The sequence below is a fragment of the Babylonia areolata genome, chromosome 3, assembly GCF_041734735.1.
Source record: "Babylonia areolata isolate BAREFJ2019XMU chromosome 3, ASM4173473v1, whole genome shotgun sequence".
Lineage (NCBI taxonomy): Eukaryota > Metazoa > Mollusca > Gastropoda > Neogastropoda > Buccinidae > Babylonia > Babylonia areolata.
Window position 1 is genome coordinate 19,919,830 of NC_134878.1, and position 24,065 is coordinate 19,943,894.

The 24,065-nt window shown below is 39.8% G+C and overlaps 1 protein-coding gene across 3 annotated transcripts in view; it reads right to left on the reverse strand.

Annotated features, from left to right (window-relative positions):
* The window catches only part of LOC143279835 (dihydropyrimidine dehydrogenase [NADP(+)]-like), a 47,029-nt gene that overhangs the window by 17,931 nt on the left and 5,033 nt on the right, over positions 1-24,065 (reverse strand). For all 3 annotated transcript variants that reach the window (XR_013054957.1, XM_076584067.1, XM_076584068.1), the window contains exons 2-12: positions 21,186-21,296; positions 14,639-14,809; positions 13,895-14,056; positions 11,443-11,639; positions 10,588-10,669; positions 9,566-9,761; positions 8,798-8,967; positions 7,218-7,428; positions 6,411-6,595; positions 4,190-4,405; positions 97-261 (exon numbers count right to left, since the gene is read on the reverse strand). Coding sequence is in view for 2 of the 3 variants with exons in the window: in XM_076584067.1 (XP_076440182.1) it covers positions 97-261; positions 4,190-4,405; positions 6,411-6,595; positions 7,218-7,428; positions 8,798-8,967; positions 9,566-9,761; positions 10,588-10,669; positions 11,443-11,639; positions 13,895-14,056; positions 14,639-14,809; positions 21,186-21,296 (1,866 nt within the window). In the remaining variant the exon portion in view is untranslated. The remainder of the gene's footprint in view (positions 1-96; positions 262-4,189; positions 4,406-6,410; positions 6,596-7,217; positions 7,429-8,797; positions 8,968-9,565; positions 9,762-10,587; positions 10,670-11,442; positions 11,640-13,894; positions 14,057-14,638; positions 14,810-21,185; positions 21,297-24,065) is intronic.

The following is a 24,065-nucleotide window of genomic DNA, read 5'->3' on the forward strand; positions in this document are numbered from 1 at the left end:
CACAATGTGTCATGACCTAAAACAGTGCACCACGTAAAATGACAATAAACAACCCAGACACACATTGTGTCATGACCTAAACCCAAACCAGTGCACCTTGTCAGGGAAATCCTGAGTCAGCTCAGTGATGGACTGGCACCAGTAGGCAGCTGTCTTCTCACTGATCAGTTCAATGTTGAGGAAAGAGCCCTGTCCTGGGCCGTACATGTGTCCACTGGTAGTGCCCCGCACAATGCGAGGTGAGACATTGGTCACCAAGTCCTGTTCAAAAGAAATTATCATTCAGGTTAAACATGCATTCTTTTCCTTTTTGGTCGCCAAGTCCTGTAAAAAAAAGAAATTATCATTCACGTTAAACATGCATTCTTTTCCTTTTTGGTCGCCAAGTCCTGTGAAGAAGAAATCATCACTAAGATTAAGCATGCATTCTTTTCCTTTTAGGACACAAAGCCCTGTGAAGAAGAAATTATCACTGTGATTAAAGCATGCATTCTTTTCCTTTTTGGTCACAAAGTCCTGTGAAGAAGAAATTATCACTGAGATTAAGGTAGCACTAGGGGTAGAATTTTGACCAAAAATCATTAAAAAATGTGTTTTGTGTTTGTTGTGAATTTTGCAAGAATAATGTTTCATAAAGCCTTACATGTGTGTGTTTTGTTTGAATTATTACTCAAAGTGTGTGTTTTTAGCTGTTTTTGGGAGTGGGTGTGAGAGAAAGTTGTGAAAAAAAGATCGAATGCATCCAAAAATTGCCCATTTTCAATCGCGCCTACCGTTGCTACGACGCCATGAAGCAAGGCTTGTGACCTACTGAACTAGAGAGGAAGAAACGGCCTTCACCATGAGCCTTATTAGCATAGGAAAATTCCTACACAGCCAGCCTGCCAGGGCCTAAAAGTGGGTCACTGGCTTGCTTGTTGTTGGTGAAGTGATTGGCCGGTTCGGTCACGTGGCCGATCTGAGCTTTATCATTGGCTCTCAAACGACTTCCTGTTTGCAAAGCGTCTGCTATCTGTGTCTATTCAGATCGATCAACAACTATAAATTTTGGATTATTTTAGCAATCTTTGAAAAGATAAGAATGACAAAGGAAAGAAAAGTTAAAGTTAGGGCCCTCCACAAGTTTAGGAAGCGGCGGAGAGGTGGGAAAAGTGCTCAGCAAGTCAGCACTTTGCAGACAAAGGCAAGCACTAACACCCCCCACCCCCCTTGGAAACCGAAACAAGACATCTAAACTCCACTGCCCGTCATGCATTGAATCGGTAAGTTTGTTTATCTGACATCCTGCCCCACCCTCTGTCTCTTTCTCTGCCTCTCTCTCTCTCACCTTCCCTCTCGTGGTTTACATGTGTGATGGAGTGTTTGGATGTTGAAGTTGTGTGTGTGTGTGTGAAGTCAGTTTCTCACACATGCACATTCATTCTCTCTCTCTCTCACTCTCCTGTGATTTACATGTGTGATGGAGTGTGTGGATGTTTATAGTGTGTGTGTGTGTGTGTGTGTACATGCCCCGCCCCCCCCCCCCCAAAAAAAAGTCACTCTCACACACACACTCTCTCTCTCTCTCACTCTCTCTCACCTTTCTCTTCTCCCATACATGTATACACAAACACATACCAATTTTTTTTTTTCCAGAGTGCAGTCAGCAGCAAGAAAAACATCAGGAAAAGAGAAAGGAAGGAGGCAAAAAATTGAGACAATCCGGCATCGAGAACGTCAAGAGCGGTGTGAACGAGGAGGAGAGTTGTATGGGGCAGGACTGTTCTGAACACCAAAACAGCTTTCTTTTTTGTTTTTTGTTTTTGTTTTCTTTTTATGTTATGAACAGACACCTGAAAAAAAAATATTTGTGTATAAATTTACCTGTTTTGTGCCTTGGTCTACTAGGAGAGACAAGACCAAACTTTAAATGCAATTTTCTCAAAACGTTCATTTTTCGTGGACTTGCATATTTGTGCAACGAAACACACACACTTCCCATCAGCATAATGACACCAAATTTTGTGTACTAATGTAAAAATGGCTGCTGAGTGCAATAAGACTATCAGGGACATTCTATCTCAATTACTTTACTTGCTACATGTGTGAGATGTGAACTGTCATTGCGACTGAAAAAACACCCTTTTTGATTGAGTGGTGAGTGAACATTATAAATTTTTTACCAAAGCTTTCATGTGTTAATTGCACTCTCTGGTCACTGAAGTGAAACTCTGTTATATCAGACACTTCTCAGAGAGGCAGCTTCTATGAGATCTAGTCTGCGAAATGGAGCTACCCTTCAGAACATTAAAAATATTCATAATTTTAATTCTAGTCAAGCTGTTTACTTAAAAATTGGTGTGTGGCATACCTTTGATGTCTTCTCTCTTTGTGCCAAATTTCAGTGTGATACATTACTTAGAAGTTGAGAAACAAAAATACCCCCAAATCTACGCCTAGCGCTACCTTAAGCATGCATTCTTTTCCTTTTAGGACACAAAGCCCTGTGAAGAAGAAATTATCACTGTGATTAAAGCATGCATTCTTTTCCTTTTTGGTCACAAAGTCCTGTGAAGAAGAAATTATCACTGAGATTAAACATGCATTCTTTTCCTTTTTGGTCACCAAGTCCTGTAAAAAAAAGAAATTATCATTCATGTTAATCAAGCATTTTTTTCCTTTTGGAAGCAAGAACAACTGGTCTCATAGCCAAGTGGTTCTGAGCACTGGACTTTCAGTCTGATGGTCCTGGTTTCAATTCCCAGTCAGTCACTTTGTGAGTTAAGGGTGGAGATCAGTTGTTTTTTACAATCACCCACGGTAACATATGATAGGACCTTAACTGACTACGTGTGTGTACACAACACAAACAGGCGATCAAGTACAAATGTTTAAGATTCTGTATTCCTTGTCAGTGCTCACTAGATATGGAAACACCCAGCAGCATGCATGTTTGTGAAAATGGATACGGTTCCTTAAATGACAGGGTAAAATTTGTCAAACATGTAAAAGCACACCCACAGATATGAATGAACATAGTTTCAGTTTCAACCTGCAAATACAGAGGAAACAGAAAAGCAAGTATGAAAACTTTACACTCGCACTGGAACATGTGCACAGAGGCAAACACATAGATACTGGAATACACACACACACACACACATACTTGGTGGTCAGCTCCATCATACTGTTCTCATAGCTGCTGTGGTGACCAAGCACACAGAGCACCCAACAAAGAAGGGTCTCCAGCTCCAGCAACACAAACCTGGGATACCCTCCACCTTCCCCTACCTTCACTGGACCTTGAGTGGGGGTCTGCATGCCAGCATTTCAGGTGAACCGATAAACCCCAGAGCTCATTACAACATGCCTTTGCTACATGTAAAAGAACCCAAGGCAAAATGTGGGCTGTATCCGATAAAATTTCGTCGAGTTAGGGAATCAAATGCACATACACATATTCACAAGAGCTGATGCTGAACTGCTGTGACGCACTCTGGGAAAAGCAACCCCAATCTCTTGTGACAATAACATTATAAAATACAGAACAGTTTACAGCAGTACAATACTGCACACCACAACACAGTGTCGTACACGGCAGGACAACGCAAAGAAGCACAGCACTGTACACCACAATACATAAGCTATCAAGTCAGGAAAAAAGAATATGGCTTCTTTTTCCTCACACACACACACACACACACACACACACACACACACACACACATACACAAACACACTCCTTATCCAGGGAAATCTAGCTTCTTTTTCCTCACACACACACACACACACACACCTTATCCAGGGAAATCTAACTTCTTTTTCCTCACACACACACACACACACACACACACACACACTCCTTATCCAGGGAAATCTAGCTTCTTTTTGCTCACACACACACACACACACACTCCTTATCCAGGGAAATCTAGCTTCTTTTTCCTCACACACACACACACACACACACACACACCTTATCCAGGGAAATCTAGCTTCTTTTTCCTCACACACACACACACATACACACACACACACACACCTTATCCAGGGAAATCTAGCTTCTTTTTCCTCTCACACACACACACACACACACACACACACCTTATCCAGGGAAATCTAACTTCTTTTTCCTCACACACACACACACACACACACACACACACCTTATCCAGGGAAATCTAACTTCTTTTTCCTCACACGCACACACCTTATCCAGAGAAAAGGTCTTGGTGAGAACAAATCCCCAGCCAGCCTCAAAGGCACGACGGATCATGGGAGCGGAGGTGGTGGGGGGTGCACTGGCCAGACCAAAGGGGTTGGGGAACTTCAGAGGCCCTATCTCCACACTGATGTCAACACTGTCCACCGGTGTGAAAAAGTTGGGCAGATTGGGCTCAACTGGGATGGTGGTGCCTCCCAAGCTCTGGAACAACAATAAGCAAGTCAAGATTTTAAACATGATTTACTATCAACAAACTGTTCCAGTTCCTAGAAGCTAGAAATCAATTCAAAGAACTTACCAATCAAATTATAAACCAGTTAAAATATTTACTTTTAGCAGTTTTTTTGTGGCGAAAACATGATTCCATCCTGAAACAAGAGAGGCAAGGCCTTTAAGCCTCACTTGTAATTCACTTAAAAAAAAAAATATCAAATCATTAAAATGTGTTCTGTATTTGTTATTATAAAGCTTCGGGTTAAAAAAAAAAAATTTTTTTAAAGAAGAAAAAAAAAGTCCTGATGGCAACTTCAAACCCCGCGTTTTCAGGTGAGAAGAAACTGTCTTACCCATTACACTATCGTGGCTCCTAACTGACGTTCTAAAATTTAGCATTTAAACATGCTTTCTTAAGGGTGATAAATCGACTGCGGTATTCGCAGTGAGGACGCTGTTTAAATCATATTATTCTGATGTATCTTGGGCATTCAAAAAATCTTTAAGAGCAATAAAAATTCTTTTTAAGTCCGCGGTAAAGGAGACGTGGCTATCGCCGCAATCACACTGCAACATTTAGCCATTTTCTCTGGATCTAGATAGAAGTACAAGTTTAGTTACACCCACCGGGAATGTAGTACGACATGGTCAATTCAATTTATAGTTTTAAAGTTGATGTGAAAATTGAGTATTTTGTTAAACTAATAACACGTAGAGCCAAGTACAAGTACTTCCTAAACGTCGTATGAAGTGAAAAGAACTTCATTTTGAGAAAAGTCAAGACTGGATATTTTTACGTTTCATCAAGGTTATTAACTCTCATGGTTTATTATTTTTAACTGTGAATTCCGACTGATTTTGTTGATTTTTTTTTTTTATGGCAGTTAGGGACATAATCCAGTAAGTGATGAGGCATTCACAAATCTTTCTCAGAATAAATATTTAACAGTCTCCTTCTCCAACTTTCCATCACATGTTATCGTGCATTGTTGATTGAATATAGGACTGAACGGGCAGGTCCACAACTTGAACTTGAACAAAATGGTGTCCTTCGTTTGCGAGGAATATGAGCACGCGCTTTGAATATGTATAAATATGTGTACGCAATTGATTTTTGCCCATGACCTTCAGGGCTCAGCCAACAGATCTATAAAGTCCACTCATAGTACTGATTTTAGTATTTTCCGGAAAAGACCACTTGGCGAATGAACATAGTGAAAGCCCTGTACACTGAGAGTAAAACACGCAAGCTATTTATGTATTGAGTATAATTTCAAAATGTAATGTTTAAGATGAGAAAGATCAGTTTAAAGCAAATTAACCCCCCTAGCATTAATTACAGATTAATTTCCCTTTTTTACTATCTGCACCAAAGATATGCAAAATAAATATAACTTCCATGCTTAGCAAAAGAATTTCTTGTTTGAACAAAAAATGATGAAAATGACTGCTCTTGTTGTTGTGTCAGAACATCAGATCAAAGTGCCAAGTTTAGAGAATAAAAAAAATAAATAAAAAAAATAATTAAAAAAAACAAACAAAAAAACATATATATATATAACAGTAAATTCAGTTTGCATATAATTTGGCTTCTTTAAAAAAATTTTTTTTGTGCCCATCCCAGAGGTGCAATATTGTTTTAAACAAGATGACTGGAAAGAACTGAATTTTTCCTATTTTTATGCCAAATTTGGTGTCAACTGACAAACTATTTGCAAAGAAAATGGCAATGTTAAAGTTTACCACGGACACACAGACACAGACACACACAAACAACCAAACACTGGGTTAAAACATAGACTCACTTTGTTTACACAAGTGAGTCAAAAAGGGAATGAATCACTTGAGAAAGAATGAAAACTGGTGATGAGAAAACATTACATACAGAATTTTGTATCGAAAGAAAAAAAAACATTTTGGCATTTCACATAGGAAACAGTGTGTCGGCAACAAACACTCTTCCTATCACCATCAGAATTCATACAGAACGAACCTGAAGGTAACGATGCATGCTCCATGCCGCCAGTTTGCCGTCGTTGACCGATTCCACAGTGGTCTGGGCAATGCCACCTATATCTCCACCGCAGAACACCCAGGGCTCGCTGGTCTGCTGCGTCATGATGTCCACCTCAGGCAACCCCCATCGGTTGAACCTGATTGGCTCCAGTGCCTTTCTCACTGTTCCAATAAAAGAGGGGGTGGGGGAGGGGGGCGGGAACAGAGGGTTAATGGAATTTGAACAAGGACCTCAGTGTAAATAACAAAGTACAAAAGAAGAAAAGAGACAATCATTTGTCATTTGAGCTTTTTTTGACATGTCGTCACTACTGTTGTGGGATGCCTGTCAACATAACGTCAGCAGTAGTTGAAAATGACGCAGATCACACACAAATTTGATGCTTAATCAAAAAAAAACGCTAATTCTGTCACTTTCTGAAACCATATTTCTGACATTCCTCTGCTTTTGACTTTCAAAAATGGTAGTTCTGTTACTTTTTGAAACCACATTTCCTACACACCTCTGCTTTCGACTTTTTCATCGTTCAACATTGCTAGGAAAAGTCCCAACTGTCACGTTAATATACAAGCCACAGATTCATCACAGATTTTGTGACACTAATGGAGCTTAACAAACCCTCAAGCAAAAAAAAAAACCTAAATGAAATAAAGAAGAAAAGTTTATCTGACATAAACAGAACAATAATGCTGTTTCTTCTTTCTTTTTCTTCTTTGTGTATTATGAAATACCATTGCAAGTTTAAAAAAAAGGAAAAAAAGGGTGCTGGTACTAATGGCTTACCAGAGTCCTCTCCCACACATGAGCCAAAAGCGGATATGATGAAGTCCACTTTCTGCCTCAGAACCTGGTCCTGGTCCTCCAACCAGTTTCCCTCTGCATCCTGCTCGGTGCGGACAAACTCCATGGCGGCCACACGCCCGTTCTTCACCACCACCTTGTGGGGAGCCATGAAGGGAAGGAACTCACACCTCTCCTCCTTTGCCAGCTCCATCTGAAAGACAACACCCATGGGCATTCTTTTCTTCTTCTCCCTTAGGAGTCATTGGGGCACCTAACAGAAGAACTGCTCAGCAGATTCTTCCAGGTCTGTCAGTTGTGTCAAAGCCTGGGTCTGTGCAAATGGTTTTCCTGTTCATTCTGCAATGCTGTCAGACCATCCTGTTGTTTTATCTGTCTTCTCTATGTCTATGCCTCTCTCCCTCAACAGTTCCATGGAGGGTTGTTTTAGCAAAGCCACAGGATCTTGTTACATGACCATACAATGTAGTTTAATTTTCTTGACTGATGTCAGCAGATTTTCATTAGGTATATTAGGTATCACAAAAACTGGGAAGAGAGAGAGAAAGAAATGGAGATAGAGAGAAATGGAGATACAGAGAGAGAAATGGAGATACAGAGAGAAAGACAGAGTAGGTATGACAAGATCACTGCTGCAGAACATGGGAAGAGAGAGAAAAAAAAAACCAATGGGAAGGATAGGGCAAATATTGCAGAACAGGAGAAGAACAAAATCTGCGCAATGGCCAGCCATGTTCACACAGGAGAGAGGTGCACCTTACTACAGGTGATGTGAAGAAGGGTGCACACCTTGGGAGAAAGACCGTCCTAAGCAGCCAGAGCAAGAAAGTTTACCATTCCCGTTTTCCAAGCAATCCAATGCATGAATGACCCACATGCAGCTTGTTACTCTGAACAGGAAACATGTGGCTCATGAAGAAAGTGCTATCCACAAAACAAAACAAAAACAGGACCACACTTATCCTGCTTATTGTAGCTCTCTGCCATGTCTGTCTAATTAGGGGTGAAGGGCAGGATGATGTAAGTTTAGCATGTGGCACCGCACTCACAGAATGGTGGTCTAAGGCCTACAATCGGGTTAAAAGTTTAAAAAGCTTGAGAAAAAAAACTGTAAACCTATCCCTGTAATTGATCATCTAAAGACAATTTAAAAAAAACCAAAAAAAACTTTAAAAAAAAACTGTTCTCATCAAGCACCACAGCCAGGCATATCGGATGACAGAATCCTTGGGTGAAATCCTGACAGTGTCAAGTGGGTTGTTTCCCATCCGCCAACTAAACATATGTGCTGATCTACCGCTGTCCCTTAAAACCCTTCGTGACCCTGATCATGCACAAGACCAACACACAAGGACAGATCCCACAAAAAAGTCAACATGAGTGGGTCTTAGAAACAACAAGACACTCAGCATGCACCTACTCTGAAGACAGAGTAAGGCTGCCTAAAATAATCAGATCATAAACAATAAAAATCAAGTGTATAAAAGACCATCGGTCACAACAAATACGCTCAGTAAGCAAGCAAGACAAATGAACAATCACACACACAGCAGTAACTGTACCTCCTCAGGCACTGCACGGATGTTGGTGAAGCCTTTACGAAAGACCACGTAGACTCTGCGGGCACCACAGCGCAGTGCCGAGGTGGCACAGTCAAAGGCGGTGTCCCCAGCGCCAAGAACCACCACGTTCCCATGCAACGATGGCAGCTGAGACTTGCATGCACACATTCCTGGACAGACAAAATCTGGCTCTGAAGTATTGTTTTGTTTTGTGCACATTCCTGGACAGACAAAATCTGGCTCTGAAGTACTGTTTTGTTTTGTGCACATTCCTGGACATACAAAAACTGGCTCTAAAGTACTATTTGTTATGCTCATTACAAAACTTATGTTTCAATACTATTCATTTAATTTTTCTTTTCTCAAATTCTTTCTCTCTGTCCTCTGACCCTACACTCTTTCTCTTTCTTTTGATGAATGATATTTTAAGTAAAATTCATAAGGTTGATTGAAAAATCATATTTTTGTCTCAATGAAAAGTGTTTCACTTAATTTCAAACTTACATTGACACTAATGCACACGCACAAGCACACACATATGAATGCATGCACACATGCACATATGCATGCTTGCACATACTCACATATACACACACACAAAATATACGTTTTTATGTCATAAAAACCTGCACAAATCACATCCATGCATTGATTTAAAACAAGGTACCTCAAGACTGTTCAAATGTGTACTTACGCGTTCATTTGTCACAAACTTGTACACACCGTATCCACGCACAGGTTTCAAAAGAGACACCTCCAAACCAATACCTGATTTGGATGCTTGAGCCACGACAGGCAGGAAATCCTTGGAAGTGAAGAATCCCATCTCCCCCGTCAGGTTTTCAAAGAGAGGGATCTTCTTGGGGTCAGGAAGGCCGATGCCCACAAACACAGCCTGGTACCCTTGCTCCTTCAGTGACTTCAGCGTGATGTCATTCTCTCCCACAGCACGGCCCGTCACCACCTGTCAGCAAAACAGGACAGAATTCTGAAGATATTTACATCACTTCTCTCTCTCTCTCTCTCTGTCTTTCTCTTTCTCTCTCTGTGCCATACCTTTATTTTTGTATTCCAGTATTGTATCAATTTCATTTTTTCACTTTATCATTCCATCCTTATTTTTCAAAGAAGAAATATACTGTTCCCTGCAGAGTCTGCTTCAGCAATTCTCAGCAGCATTTTAAAAATTTTTTATCAACAATTACAAAACCTTTCTTGGGGGAAACTGGGGGCTTAAAAAAGATCACAAGGAGTATGAAAAATGTGCTGGGTTTCCATGCAATTAGTAACAGGCAGTATGAAAAGTGTGCTGGGTTTCCATGCAATTAGTAACAAGCAGTATGAAAAGTGTGCTGGGTTTCCATGCAATTAGTAACAGGCAGTATGAAAAGTGTGCTGGGTTTCCATGCAATTAGTAACAGGCAGTATGAAAAGTGTGCTGGGTTTCCATGCAATTAGTAACAGGCAGTATGGAAAGTGTGCTGGGTTTCCATGCAATTAGTAACAGGCAGTATGAAAAGTGTGCTGGGTTTCCATGCAATTAGTAACAGGCAGTATGAAAAGTGTGCTGGGTTTCCATGCAATTAGTAACAGGCAGTATGGAAAGTGTGCTGGGTTTCCATGCAATTAGTAACAGGCAGTATGAAAAGTGTGCTGGGTTTCCATGCAATTAGTAACAAGCAGTATGAAAAGTGTGCTGGGTTTCCATGCAACTGATCACAAGCAGTATGAAAAGTATGTTGTCTTTCCATGCAATTAATTCCACTGGTCAACACATGCTGAAAACTTACCTTAACACCAAGGTCCTTCATTTGCTCGATCTCAAAGTCAACCACTCCAAATGGCAGTCGGAACTGTGGGATCTCCGAAGAACTGTTAGCAAACCAAAAAAAAAAGCAGTGATTGTTTGGAGATATCAACCACAATTTCTGAGTAACTGTCAGAATCAATACTGATATGCCACATAAGATTTTCTGTTCCTGTTTGCTATCAAATATTGGCAAACAGAATTCATTTAAGCTTGAAAGGATTAACCCTGTTTTTGAGTAATTAGAAGTCCACCGCATTAACCATCTTTTACTGAGGTACTTTTTATGAATGCTGATTTAAGAATGCTTGAACTTTCCTTCTGATGAAGTCTGCAATTTGGAACTCATTTTTCATGCAAAGACTTTTTTCTTTTTTTTTTCTAAACATCTTTTTCAACGATGCAAAATCCACAAAAACTGCGTCACTCACACAATCAGTCATCGCACAGTCAGTCATGTCAGAAACCACAGCTGAGCTTACACAGAATTCAAACAGAAGAGCAGCAGCAACAGCGAACAGTGACAGTCTGAAGAGGTCCACAAGTTCAAAGTCAGTTTCCAGTAATTGAAATTCTCACGTATCAGTTTTATCCTTCACAAACTGCCCCATCACACTTCAAGTTCACACCTATGCACACACACACACACACACACACACACACAAACACACATACTCAAACACACACACACAAACACACACACACCCTCTCTCTCTTTCTCCCTCTCTCTCTTTAAATGATTCAATCCACCTCACCAAAGAAACACCAAAAGTGTGCAGGCAAATCAACCTGTACAAATGTACAGGAACAAATTTGACTTTTCTTTTCATTCACCCACCTCAGTCCACCACAGTACTGTTTCTTTTCAAAAATGGTCACGTCAGAGTACCCCAGCCGGCCCAGGAAGGTGGCACAACTGATGCTGGCGGGCCCACAGCCCAGCAGGGCCACTTTGGCTCTGAAGGTGTCGGGCAACTCACTCAGGGCGGGAAGGCCGGGGTCCCGCACCTGGGGGATCCTCATCGCTTTGAAGATCTGTCAAACCATTGTATGCACTGTGAATGCAAGATCTTCATAGCAATTTTGCACCTTGAAACAGTGTGAATGCAAGATCTTCATAGCAATTTCTTACCTTGAAACAGTGTGAATTCAAGATCTTCATCGCAATTTCTTACCTTGAAACAGTGTGAATGCATGATCTTCATAGCAATTTCTTACCTTGAAACTGTGTGAATGTAAGATCTTCATAGCAATTTCTTACCTTGAAACAGTGTGAATACAAAATCTTCAAAGCAATTTCACACCTTGAAACAGTGTGAATGCAAGATCTTCATGGCAATTTCACACCTTGAAACAGTGTGAATGCAAGATCTTAATAGCAATTTCACACCTTGAAACAGTGTGAATTCAAGATCTTCAAAGCAATTTCTTACCTTGAAACAGTGTGAATGCATGATCTTCATAGCAATTTCTTACCTTGAAAGAGTATGAATACAAGATCTTCATAGCAATTTCTTACCTTGAAACAGTGTGAATACAAGATCTTCATAGCAATTTCTTACCTTGAAACAGTGTGAATGCAAGATCTTCATAGCAATTTCACACCTTGAAACAGTGTGAATACAAGATCTTCGTAGCAATTTCTTACCTTGAAAGAGTATGAAAACAAGATCTTCATAGCAATTTCTTACCTTGAAACAGTGTGAATACAAGATTTTCATGGCAATTTCACACCTTGAAACAGTGTGAATGCAAGATCTTCACAGCAATTTCTTACCTGGAAACAGTGTGAATACAAGATCTTCATAGGAATTTCTTACCTTGCAATAGTGTGAATGCAAGATCTTCATAGCAATTTTGCACCTTGAAACAGTGTGAATGCAAGATCTTCATAGCAATTTCTTGCCTTGAAACAGTGATAATGCAAGATCTTCATAGCAATTTCTTACCTTGAAACAGTGTGAATTCAAGATCTTCATCGCAATTTCTTACCTTGAAACAGTGTGAATGCATGATCTTCATAGCAATTTCTTACCTTGAAACTGTGTGAATGTAAGATCTTCATAGCAATTTCTTACCTTGAAACAGTGTGAATACAAAATCTTCAAAGCAATTTCACACCTTGAAACAGTGTGAATGCAAGATCTTCATGGCAATTTCACACCTTGAAACAGTGTGAATGCAAGATCTTCATAGCAATTTCACACCTTGAAACAGTGTGAATTCAAGATCTTCAAAGCAATTTCTTACCTTGAAACAGTGTGAATGCATGATCTTCATAGCAATTTCTTACCTTGAAAGAGTATGAATACAAGATCTTCATAGCAATTTCTTACCTTGAAACAGTGTGAATACAAGATCTTCATAGCAATTTCTTACCTTGAAACAGTGTGAATGCAAGATCTTCATAGCAATTTCACACCTTGAAACAGTGTGAATACAAGATATTCGTAGCAATTTCTTACCTTGAAAGAGTATGAAAACAAGATCTTCATAGCAATTTCTTACCTTGAAACAGTGTGAATACAAGATTTTCATGGCAATTTCACACCTTGAAACAGTGTGAATGCAAGATCTTCATAGCAATTTCTTACCTGGAAACAGTGTGAATACAAGATCTTCATAGGAATTTCTTACCTTGCAATAGTGTGAATGCAAGATCTTCACAGCAATTTCTTACCTTGAAACAGTGTGAATACAAGATCTTCAAAGCAATTTCTTACCTTGAAACAGTGTGAATTCAAGATCTTCATAGCAATTTTTCTCCTTGAAACAGTGTGAATGCAAGATCTTCATAGCAATTTCACACCTTGAAACAGTGTGAATACAAGCTCTTCATAGCAATATCACACCTTGAAACAACACAAATGTAAGATCATCAAAGCAATTTCGCACCTTCAAACAGTGTGAATGCAAGATCTTCACAGCAATTCACACCTTCAAACAGTCTGAATGCAAAATTCTCACAGGAATTTCACCCCTTCAAAAAAAAAAAAATCTGTGAAATTATGCGGTATCCTTATCAACAAAGCTATGTGAATCAAAGACAAGTAAAAAGACCCCAGTAAACATTATCTGACTAACTAACCAGCAACAAAAGTAAACAGATTTTATTTCATATCAGCCTGCAAGTTCTTGATTTCTTTAAAAAAAAAAAAATTGTTTGTTTTTTCAACAATCACACAAAGAATGGACATGTAACCATGCAGACAACAAAACCCATATCTTTCTCCACACTGCCAGCGAGCTGACATGGACGCCCCAACACAACACAGCGGAACTGGGCTCACCTCTGTTGCAAACTGCTGAAGGCCACCAATGTTGATGGGTCCCTCCTCTGAAGCGTACAGATTACAGCCACCCATACAAAGGTCAGACGTAGGACATACCATTCCGCAAGACAAACCAAGAGGGTTGTCGGAAAAAATGGCCTTTGCTGCTCCATAGTAATTCTGAAGAAAGAAAAAACCCAGCATAGATTAAGAAACTGTTTGTGGTAGAATGTAACAAAGATCAACAGAACAGCAATGAACAACAAAAAAAAGTAAAGATGTATATAACATACTGCCTGCACAACAGAAAATCTGACAACAGAAAAAAAGCACACACACACACACACACACACACACACAAACACACAACACACACACACATACGCACACACACACACACATACACTATAGATAGACAGACAAATAGATAGATAGATACATGAGGTGGGGGGGAGTGTACAATTCTGAAAATTATGTTCAACTAATTCTCTCCTGCAATCAGCTCCATCTTAGGCTTTCTTCAGACAGACATAATAGCCAGTACAACCAACAGCAACACACTCAACAGGACGGAAATTTATTTCTTTACATGGCAATTATTTGGAAAACAACAACAACAAAACCATTGTTACTGCTTGTGATACAAACGATCAGAGACGCATACACAAAAAAAACAACCAGCAATTCCACATCAAAATCTAATTCAAATGAAAAACGCATTTCCTCTCAAACAGTGCCCACTGCAGACATTTCTCCACTCACCTTGTTTGCGATACAGCTGATGAAGAACTTAATGTCCAGCTGGGTGGGGCATCCTTTCTGACAGGGAGCGTCCGCACACTTCAGGCATCGCGCTGCCTCTCTCAGAGCGCCTCGCTCACTCAGGGTAGTGTGCTTGATGTCATCGAAGTTCTTGTACAAAACTTCACAGCTCTGTGAAAGAAGACAAAATGCAGACAAAAGTAACCTCCCCCCTCACTCCTTCCCCCTCTCCCCTCCCCCCACCTCCCCCCCATGACTGGCCCTTGATATGAACATCATCAACAACATCATGAAAAACAAGAGAGGCAAGGCCTTCAAGACTCACTTGTGATACACTTTAAAAAAAAATCCATGTTTTTATGGATTGAGTATAATGCATTTACTGTTATATTTATATTTTTTGTATTCTCTAAACTTGGCACTTTGACCTGATATTCGACCCAACAAAGGATCTGTCATTATTATCATTTTTTGTTCGAACAGGAACTTCTTTTGCTAAGCATGGAAGTTTTATTTATTGCAAACGCTTTGGTGTATATAGCAGAAAAAGGGAAATTACTCTGCTGGGGAACTTAGTTTGCTTTAAACTGATCTTTCTCATTTTAAACATTACATTTTGAAATTATACTCAATACATAAAAAGCTTGGATTTTTTTTTTAAAAGTGCATCACAAGTGAGTCTTGAAGGCCTTGCCTCTCTTGTTTCAAAATGTAATGTTTAAGATGAGAAAGATCAGTTTAAAGCAAATTAACTCCACTAGCATTACAGAGTAATTTCCCCTTTTTACTATCTGCACCAAAACGTTTGCAAAATAAATAAAAATTCCATGCTTAGCAAAAGAAGTTCCTGTTTGAACAAAAAATGATAATAATGACTGCTCTAGCTGTTGGGTCAGAATATCAGATCAAAGTGCCAAGTTTAGAGAATACAAAAAATATAAATATAACAGTAAATGCAGTTTGCATATAATTAGGCTTCATTCTTTATTTTTTTGTGCCCATCCCAGAGGTGCAATATTGTTTTAAACAAGATGACTGGAAAGAACTGAATTTTTCCTATTTTTATGCCTAATTTGGTGTCAACTGACAAAGTGTTTGCAGAGAAAATGTCAATGTTAAAGTTTGCCACTGACACACAGACACACACACACACACACACACAACCGAACACCGGGTTAAAACATAGACTCACTTTGTTTACACAAGTGAGTCAAAAATTGGATATTATTCACTAAAGTCAAAGAGTGGAGGTGGCAACTTAATCCACTGAGTGCCCCAGAACAGAAATTTCCATCCGTGTCATTGTAGGAATTTACCTATCACACTTTTTTTTCTTTTTTTTTTGTATGTGAAATTGTCATAACTGGACAGTGTTTATTTTCCTTTCAGAAAGTGTGAGTATAAGCTTAATTTTAGCAGTGTGCATGCTTGAAATATTTGTAATTATCACCCTCCATTACCAATATAACAAGGCAAATAGTACTCACTGAGCATAAAACAGGCTTGGCACTGAATGGGTTAAAGGAGAGGGAAGCAACAATGTCAAAGAAGCCAGCCACCGTGGCGAAGTGGTTAGCCTCGCAGACTGACGGCTGGGAGGACGCAGGTTCGAATCCCAGCAGAGGTGGGTTCTCCTACCCAGAGTTGAGTGTGGTGTGGGCTTAAATGGGGAGACTGGGACCACACAGTCGAGTGTCATCCACTTCAAGGATGCGTCTTTGGGTGTGTTGCTCAAACTACTTGACCAAAACTGCAAGTGTCTGTATCTCTCGGGTCTGGTTAACACCGGGATATCATTATAACAAGAAGCGTAAAGTACAGCCTTGTCATGCAGTCCCAAACCAAAATGGACCTCCATGGCAGCATCGTCATCGTCATCCTCCTCCTCCTCCATCATCATCAATATAGACAAAACAGTCTCAAGTCTGTGACCTTTCATGCCCTACTCTCATGGTGACCTCAGTTTCGATACCCCTCCACTTCTGTGCTTGGGGTGAGTCCTGTCAGTGTCTTCAGTGTCGGCAGATTCATGGGGGGCTCTTGTTGGAGGGACGTGGTGGCAGTCTCCACTCTGGGAGGGACGCTCACTCAGTCTGGCTCCGCGACTAAGCCATTATTGTCGTTAGTAGGGGGCTTAGTAGGTGGTGTCCTAAGTACGTTAAATCAGAACAGGCACCACTGAACATCACCGAAGTGACTCAGCAGCAGTGCAGGGTCTCCTCTGGTGTGTGGCCTCCTGGCGACCTAACATAGATGGTTCCCTGCGGACTGCCAACGCTGGAACTGTGACGGATGAACCAGGGTGTGGCCATGTATGGAGTAATATAAATGAGCGGAGTGGGAGTAATGCCACTGAAACGGTGCAGTGATGGGGCAGGAAAAAAAATGTCAAAGAATGTAAGTGAAAACCTATGAGAAAGGGGGTAATAATATAGTGGCAATCTAAGGAAGTTAATAATGTCAAGGAAAAGAAATGACATCATAGAAATAGAAAAACTGTCATGAAGTGAAAGGGACAATCTAAAGGGAGATAATGTCAGAGAAGTACACAAGAACGTGAAGAAGACAACAACTAATAAGGACAGCACTTATCTCAAAGTATGGAGCTGACACTAAGAGGGGAGGCAATAATGTAAAGGAATGTCAGTAACAACCTCTAAAGGATGGTTATAATGTCAAGGAGTGGAAGAAACAACCTGAACAGAGGTAATTCTTCTTCTTCTTCTTCGTTCATGGGCTGCAACTCCCACGTTGACTCGTATGTACACAAGTGGGCTTTTACATCCATGACCGTTTTTACTCGACCATGTAAGCAGCCATACTCCGTTTTCGGAGGTAAAGAGTGGCAACAGTGTTAAGGACTGAAAGTGGCAATCTCAAGGGAAGGGAGAGAGGAGAATAACAAAGAAGTAGAAGTGTCAACCTTCAGGAAGGAACAGGTAAAAATGAAAAGGAGTGCTGGTGACACATGAAGGGAGGTAATCATTTCAAGCAGTTAAAATTGCAACTGGGGAGAGAAAAAAAAAAGAGAGCTGAAGATGTACAGGATTGGAGCTAACAACTTAAAGAACGATCAGGGATATAGAAGGAAATAATTTGTTTGGTCTGCATCTTTCGGGTGCAAATCAACTGGGAATTCATATTTAAAATAATAATAATAGAATAGAATAAACACTTCACTACTTACATGATTGCTGCAGACTACACAAAATTCCTTTCACGTTGATTCATACTGAACATGTGTTTCTGTACTGACTGTTACATTTTGTCACATGCACTGCACAGTACATGACAATAGTCTAACCACTGACAATTTCAAGCTGGTGTCAGGCAAAATTCAATGAAGGCTATCCTCCAGCAGGTGTCCATGTCACTGCTATAACCCCCCAAAAAAACTATATCACAACATGTGCCTGTGTTCTTACAAAAAGGTCATGTATCAGTCTGATAACTCTTGTCAGGCTGGTGGCCAAAACAAATATCAAACTGCTGATACAGGGAAGTTTGTAGGTTAAGTACATGAGAACGAAAGTATTTCAGCAAGTTGGTGTGTGTGTGTGTGAGTGTGCACACATATGTAGTACATGTTTGTGTGCATGTGAATGTATATGCACACGCAGGCACATGCATGTGCATGTGCGCATATGCGTGCATGCATGTGTGTGTGTGCATGTGCATGTGCATGTGTGTGTTTGCGTGTATGTCTCTGCTGCTCTCTAAGCTGGCTTCTCCTAGGCATAGCTATTATCTTTAATAAGTTCATTTTAAGTTCAGTTCTTAAGTAAACCAGAGAAAAAAAGCCTGGGTCACCAACAAACATACTTACATATAGTATTATTTGTATGCAAACACACACACACACACACACACACACACACACACACACGCACGTGTGCGCACACACACACACACATACGCACACAAAACACTGACTCCTGCCTGTGTCACAAATGCACACAAAGATTTTTACAGTAAAACGTATTGCTCACATCTATGTAACAGATGCACACACAAATTGTTTTTTGACGATAAAACATACCGTATTTCACTCCATTATGTTCGTACAAAGGAAAGAAAAGGTAAACATACATCCCTTTAACACATATTAGTTCAAACTGGAAAAGCTAGTAAACAAGAATAAAAAGACGCACACACTCACACAGAGACACACTAACACACACACACATGCACGCATACGCATGCACAGACACACACACACACACAGAAACACACACACACACACAAACATACACATGAGCGTGCACACACACACACCCAACAAGAAACAAACAAAAGCATGTTGTCATTTTGTAGTGTGAAGGTCACAGGTGACATGAAAGTCTAAATATCACTTGCTGCACTTTGATGTCTTGTGCTGTTGTGTTGGATCAGGTTCTGATTTAGAAGAAGAGACTGACAGAAAGAGAGAGAGAGAGAGAGAGGGCAGGGAGGGGAGACAGAGAGACAGAAACAGAGGCAGAGACTGAGAGAGAGAAAGAGAGAGAAATGGAGAGACAGAAAGAGACATTCAGACAGGCAGACAGAAAGACTGATACAGAGAGAGAAATAGAGCGACAGAAAGAGACAGACAGAAAGACTGATACAGAGAGAAACTGAAAAATGTTTTAATGCCATTGACATTACAGTCCTATTGGCATGGGACGCATCAGAATAATTGCTGATACAGAGAGAGAAATAGAGTGACAGAAAGAAACAGCCAGACAGGAAAACAGTGAAATAGAGAGACAGAAACAGTCAGTCAGACAGACAGAGAAATAGAGAGACGGAAACAGAGAGACTGCAGACAGAGAAACAGAGACAGAAACAGTCAGTCAGACAGACAGAGAAACAGAGAGACGGAAACAGACAGACTGCAGACAGACAGACAGAGAGACAAAGAGGGGAATAGGGGCACTGACAGGTGGTAACCATGTGACCAGTGTTTTCCATTCTCCTGTGCCCTCTATTTCTGGATTCCATTTTCTCTAGCTTTGCCTGGCTTACACCTATCAACATACTTCCAGTGGAAGTGCCACGTGCCACATGTGCATGATGTGCACAGATAGAGCACAACACACATTCACAATTCTCTTTCCCTCTCTCACACACTGTACAATTTCTCTCTCTCTCTATCTCTCTGTCTCTGTATCACACACACACACACACACACACACACACACACAGAGTTGTTTTTTTCTCTCTCTTTTAGTCTGTCTCTACTTTGCTTGGCTTTTCCACCATCACCACTACCACCACTCACCAACCCAATTTTCAAGTTTCTCTCTCTCCTTCTTAATTTCCCTCCCTATCTCTCTTTCACATGTGCAACACACACACACACACACACACACACACACAATTAGGGCATTAGGGCATGCTTTGTCTTCACAAGCCAATTTTTTTTCTCTCCCAACTTTTCTCACATGCCTTCAAACAACCTAGTTAATTAAATTTGTATAATCAGATTCTCCCTATCTCCTCTCTCCCTCTCTCTAACTCTCTCTCTTTCTCTCTCTCTGAGTCATCTGCTGAGCATATCAACTTACTTTACATCAATTTTACACCTTTTCATTTATCCCTATACAACTGCTATGCTGTTCAGGAACATGTGATACAGACGTGGTTGTTTCGCGTGTTTAATACAACCTTTACCCATCACATGCTTTTCATATGTATGTATGTATATATGTATGTGTGTGTGTGTGTGTGTGCGTGTGTGTGAGATCTGTGACCTGACGTGTGTTTGATTACCTTTCTCTTTTTTTTTTTTTTTTTTGCGTGCGTGCGTGCATGTGTGCGTGCGTGCGTGCGTGCGTGCGTGCGTGTGTGTGTGTGTGGAGTTCTTTGTCTGAGTTCTCTCTTTCAATTTGTTTTATATCTTTGTCTGTCTCTGTGTCTCTCAAAACTTCCAAAGTCTCTTTCAGAAAAAAAAAAAAAAAAAAAAATTATTTCCTCAAATGAAAACAAACAAACCAACGATGATTAGTAGGCCTACAGTTAGTAACATGTTAACTGGGAACACAAATGATAAAAGTAATTTCCGATTCTAATATCCTTTTCAAGGACCTGTTACCATTAGTAAATGTTGTGATCCTTTTTCTGTGCTGTTCATCCATTCTGTGGTTTAGTGCACTTGATCTTGATATTCATTCAGTTGCAGTTTACACTGATGTGCAGCCATCTTGCCAGGTCCATAAAACTATCTGTAATAGTGCTTTCATTCAGTCTGTGCCAATCAGAACTGCTCTTTCCATTATATATTGTCCCACCCCCAAAACTATGCTAAAATAAACAGACAATGCATGGCAGCTTCCTAGAACAAGAAACAGACTGTGTTTATGACATGGGTCATTCTGCTGCATTTCTAAGCTTCTCTCTTGACTGGAAGTGTGGATTACAAGCTGTCATATCTCACTTTTTCTCATTTCTCAAAAACGATCTTTTATATAGGTCCCTGAGTTTAGGGAACTAAAACAGGAAAGTACCAATAAACTGAATATGTATTGTTACATATTTTTTTTTTTACAACCAACCAACAATCACTTACCGAGCACCCTTTTTCAGCGTTTCGTTTCCAGTGTTTCTTGGCTTGTTTTGTCACTGCACTGGGAATCAAGTTGGCTCGTGTCCGGACTTTGGGATTCAGCGACAGGAGATTCTGGGGGGAAAAAAAGAGAGATTTTAGGTCACATTTACAATCCCCCCGAAAAGGATGTTTGTTTCTTTCATATCAGACACCATGAAATAAAAAGCAGTACACAGAAACACAACTATACCTATTTACTATATCACAGCAGATGTGTACATTATAAATTTATATGTCATTTAGACCTGGAAGCCAAATATGTCATTTTGATAAGTAATGACAAATTCTTATAAGAATCTATTGAGATATGATCTTCACAATACATTTCACTCTCACATCTGAATAGCAAATCATGTGTAACAATTTGCCATTGAACAAAACCAGCAAAACCCAATTCACTCCTAAAAATGGAAAGATTCACACCACAAATATTCCAAAACAGGGAAAAAAAAAAAGGACAAATGATGACAATCCTTTTTTCAACATTTGTGACCGCTAAGATTCATACACATCACGAGTGTGAAATGCTGTGTTTTGGTCAAATGCATGTGCACCCTCTTTTTCTCGTTTGGACATTGGTAAATCGTCACATGTATGCACAATTCTTTTCCTTATCCACAATGTTGTTTGGGCCAAGAAGTCATATAGAGAAGTTATGTTTATGTCTCACTGACATCATCAATTAAGGTGGTCAACTGTCACATCATCATATATACAAGTATGACAGCCAAATCTGATATTCCATCAGAGTGGACGGATCATTGTCTACTTTTCAGTCAGTAAAATTGTCAGCGAGATCAATTCCTGTAATCAACACAAGATATCTTTGATATATTTCAACCATTTGTTCATTGAGTGTTTTGAGTATTCATGAGTATCACCTCAAAATATGTGTTCCATAAGACTTGGGTCATTTTAAACTCCCGTCCCCCCTCCCATCCACCCACTCATTCAAAAAGTTGCCTGGAATAGATTGTTCACTAAAGTTTCATAAATGTTTAATCTAACTTCTAAGATATGTCATCTGACAACACCATCTGTGAGTGTGTGTGTGTGTGCGTGTGTGTGTGTGTGTGTGTGCGTGTGTGCATGTGCACACGTGCATGACATGGTGTGGTGTAGTGTATGGAACATGAGTGTGTGTGTGTACACGCGCACGTGTTTGTGTGTGTTTGTTGTCTGTCTGTATGTATGTATGTATGCATACGTGCATATATGCATCTTTGTATCTATGTGTGAGAGAGAATGGGAGACAACAGAAAGATAGAAATTAGCAAAGCATGTATGGCTGAAATTTGTGGAGGAGCTGGAAACCTGTGGTCTTTCTGTAAGACAGTTTGTCTTATCATGATGATGGATGCGGATGAGGACATTGTGGTATCTGCACTGTTTTTATTGTGCTGAGAATTCAATCTCTTCTCCAGATTTCCAAAGTTCTCATCAGCCAACCAAAAAAAAAAAAAAGCTCAACACAGCAAAAACTACATGTCAGAAAAGGCATTTTCACATTCCAATCTTCTTTTTCACATTAAAACAAACAAAACATGCATGATTCATATCATACAAAGTAAACAGTTCATGTCTGAACTGAGCATAAAATGTGCACTACAGGTAACTTTCTGTAAAAGCTATCTTCAGGTTCCAAATTTGCAGCACGTTTACACAGCCAGTGTACTGACACTGAAATGAACAAACATGTCAGATAAGGGCAACCTCTTGACCTGAAAGCCTGACATACTTTTGCTGATAACCCAATCAAAGGCACAGAACAAACAGTGGTGGCATACCATCAACAATGGAGAATTCTCAACAATGGAGAATTCGGTCTGCTTTTATCTAGGCTCAACAATTTATCACCTGACTCAAGAACTGGGTAACTTGACTTACAAGAGAGCCATGTCATGTTTGTGAAAAGAATTTAAGCAACTGTAAGCTTTGATAAAATAAATTTGTACAGGATCTTCTTTATTTTCTGGCCTGCTGCTCCACAAGAAAAAAAAACTATCAAGCTTTTCATAAAGCTATTTTTCAAAACTGAAACTTGATGGGTTTTGGTTTTTTTTGGTTTTGATTTTTTGTTTTTTGTTTTTGTTTTGTTTTTTGTTTCTTTTTGGTTTTCGGGTGTGTTTTTTTCTTAACACTGAGAAGTATTCTGGTAGGGCTGGGATTGTTTAGCTGAGTTCTGTAATTTTATATAAAGTCTCGTCACTTCTGCACATATCAGACACAGATGAGACTGGAAGCTGTGTCCAGTTCAACTGCTTTGGCAGGATGGTTGTGCTAGTGTGTTTCAGTGTGTGAACAGTTTGCCCTTCATGTTCCTTTTTGTCTTTTTTCATGAATGAAAAAAAAATTACTGTACTTTGTTTTCTTTTTCAGAATCTTGATAACCAAGCAATTTAAATTCTGAACCTCAAATAATTCATTTTTCTCAAAACAGAAACACTTTTGATGGGACTTAGATCTATCCTTTGCCTACTGACATAATTCAACCACTATGCAAGGTATCACTTATTTTTTGTAATCACACACAAACACACACATATCACTTCTCTGCAATACATAAAGATGACCAAATATAAAGCAAGACTTGCAGATTTGTCATTTAGTGAACCACCACTTTCTTAGCTCTATCGTGAGTCTATCTTTTTATTTGTGGCACATGCTTGTACTTGTGCGGCATGGGTATGATGACAGCAAGCTAAATGTACTTGAGTAATACGCTGAGGATATGACATAAAACATAATTGTCCCATATAGCTTTATAAGTGACAGAAGTAATAGTCTCAAGGGGAGGCTGGAGGGAGATGTCGGGGGGGAGCACTTGGCATTAATACATTA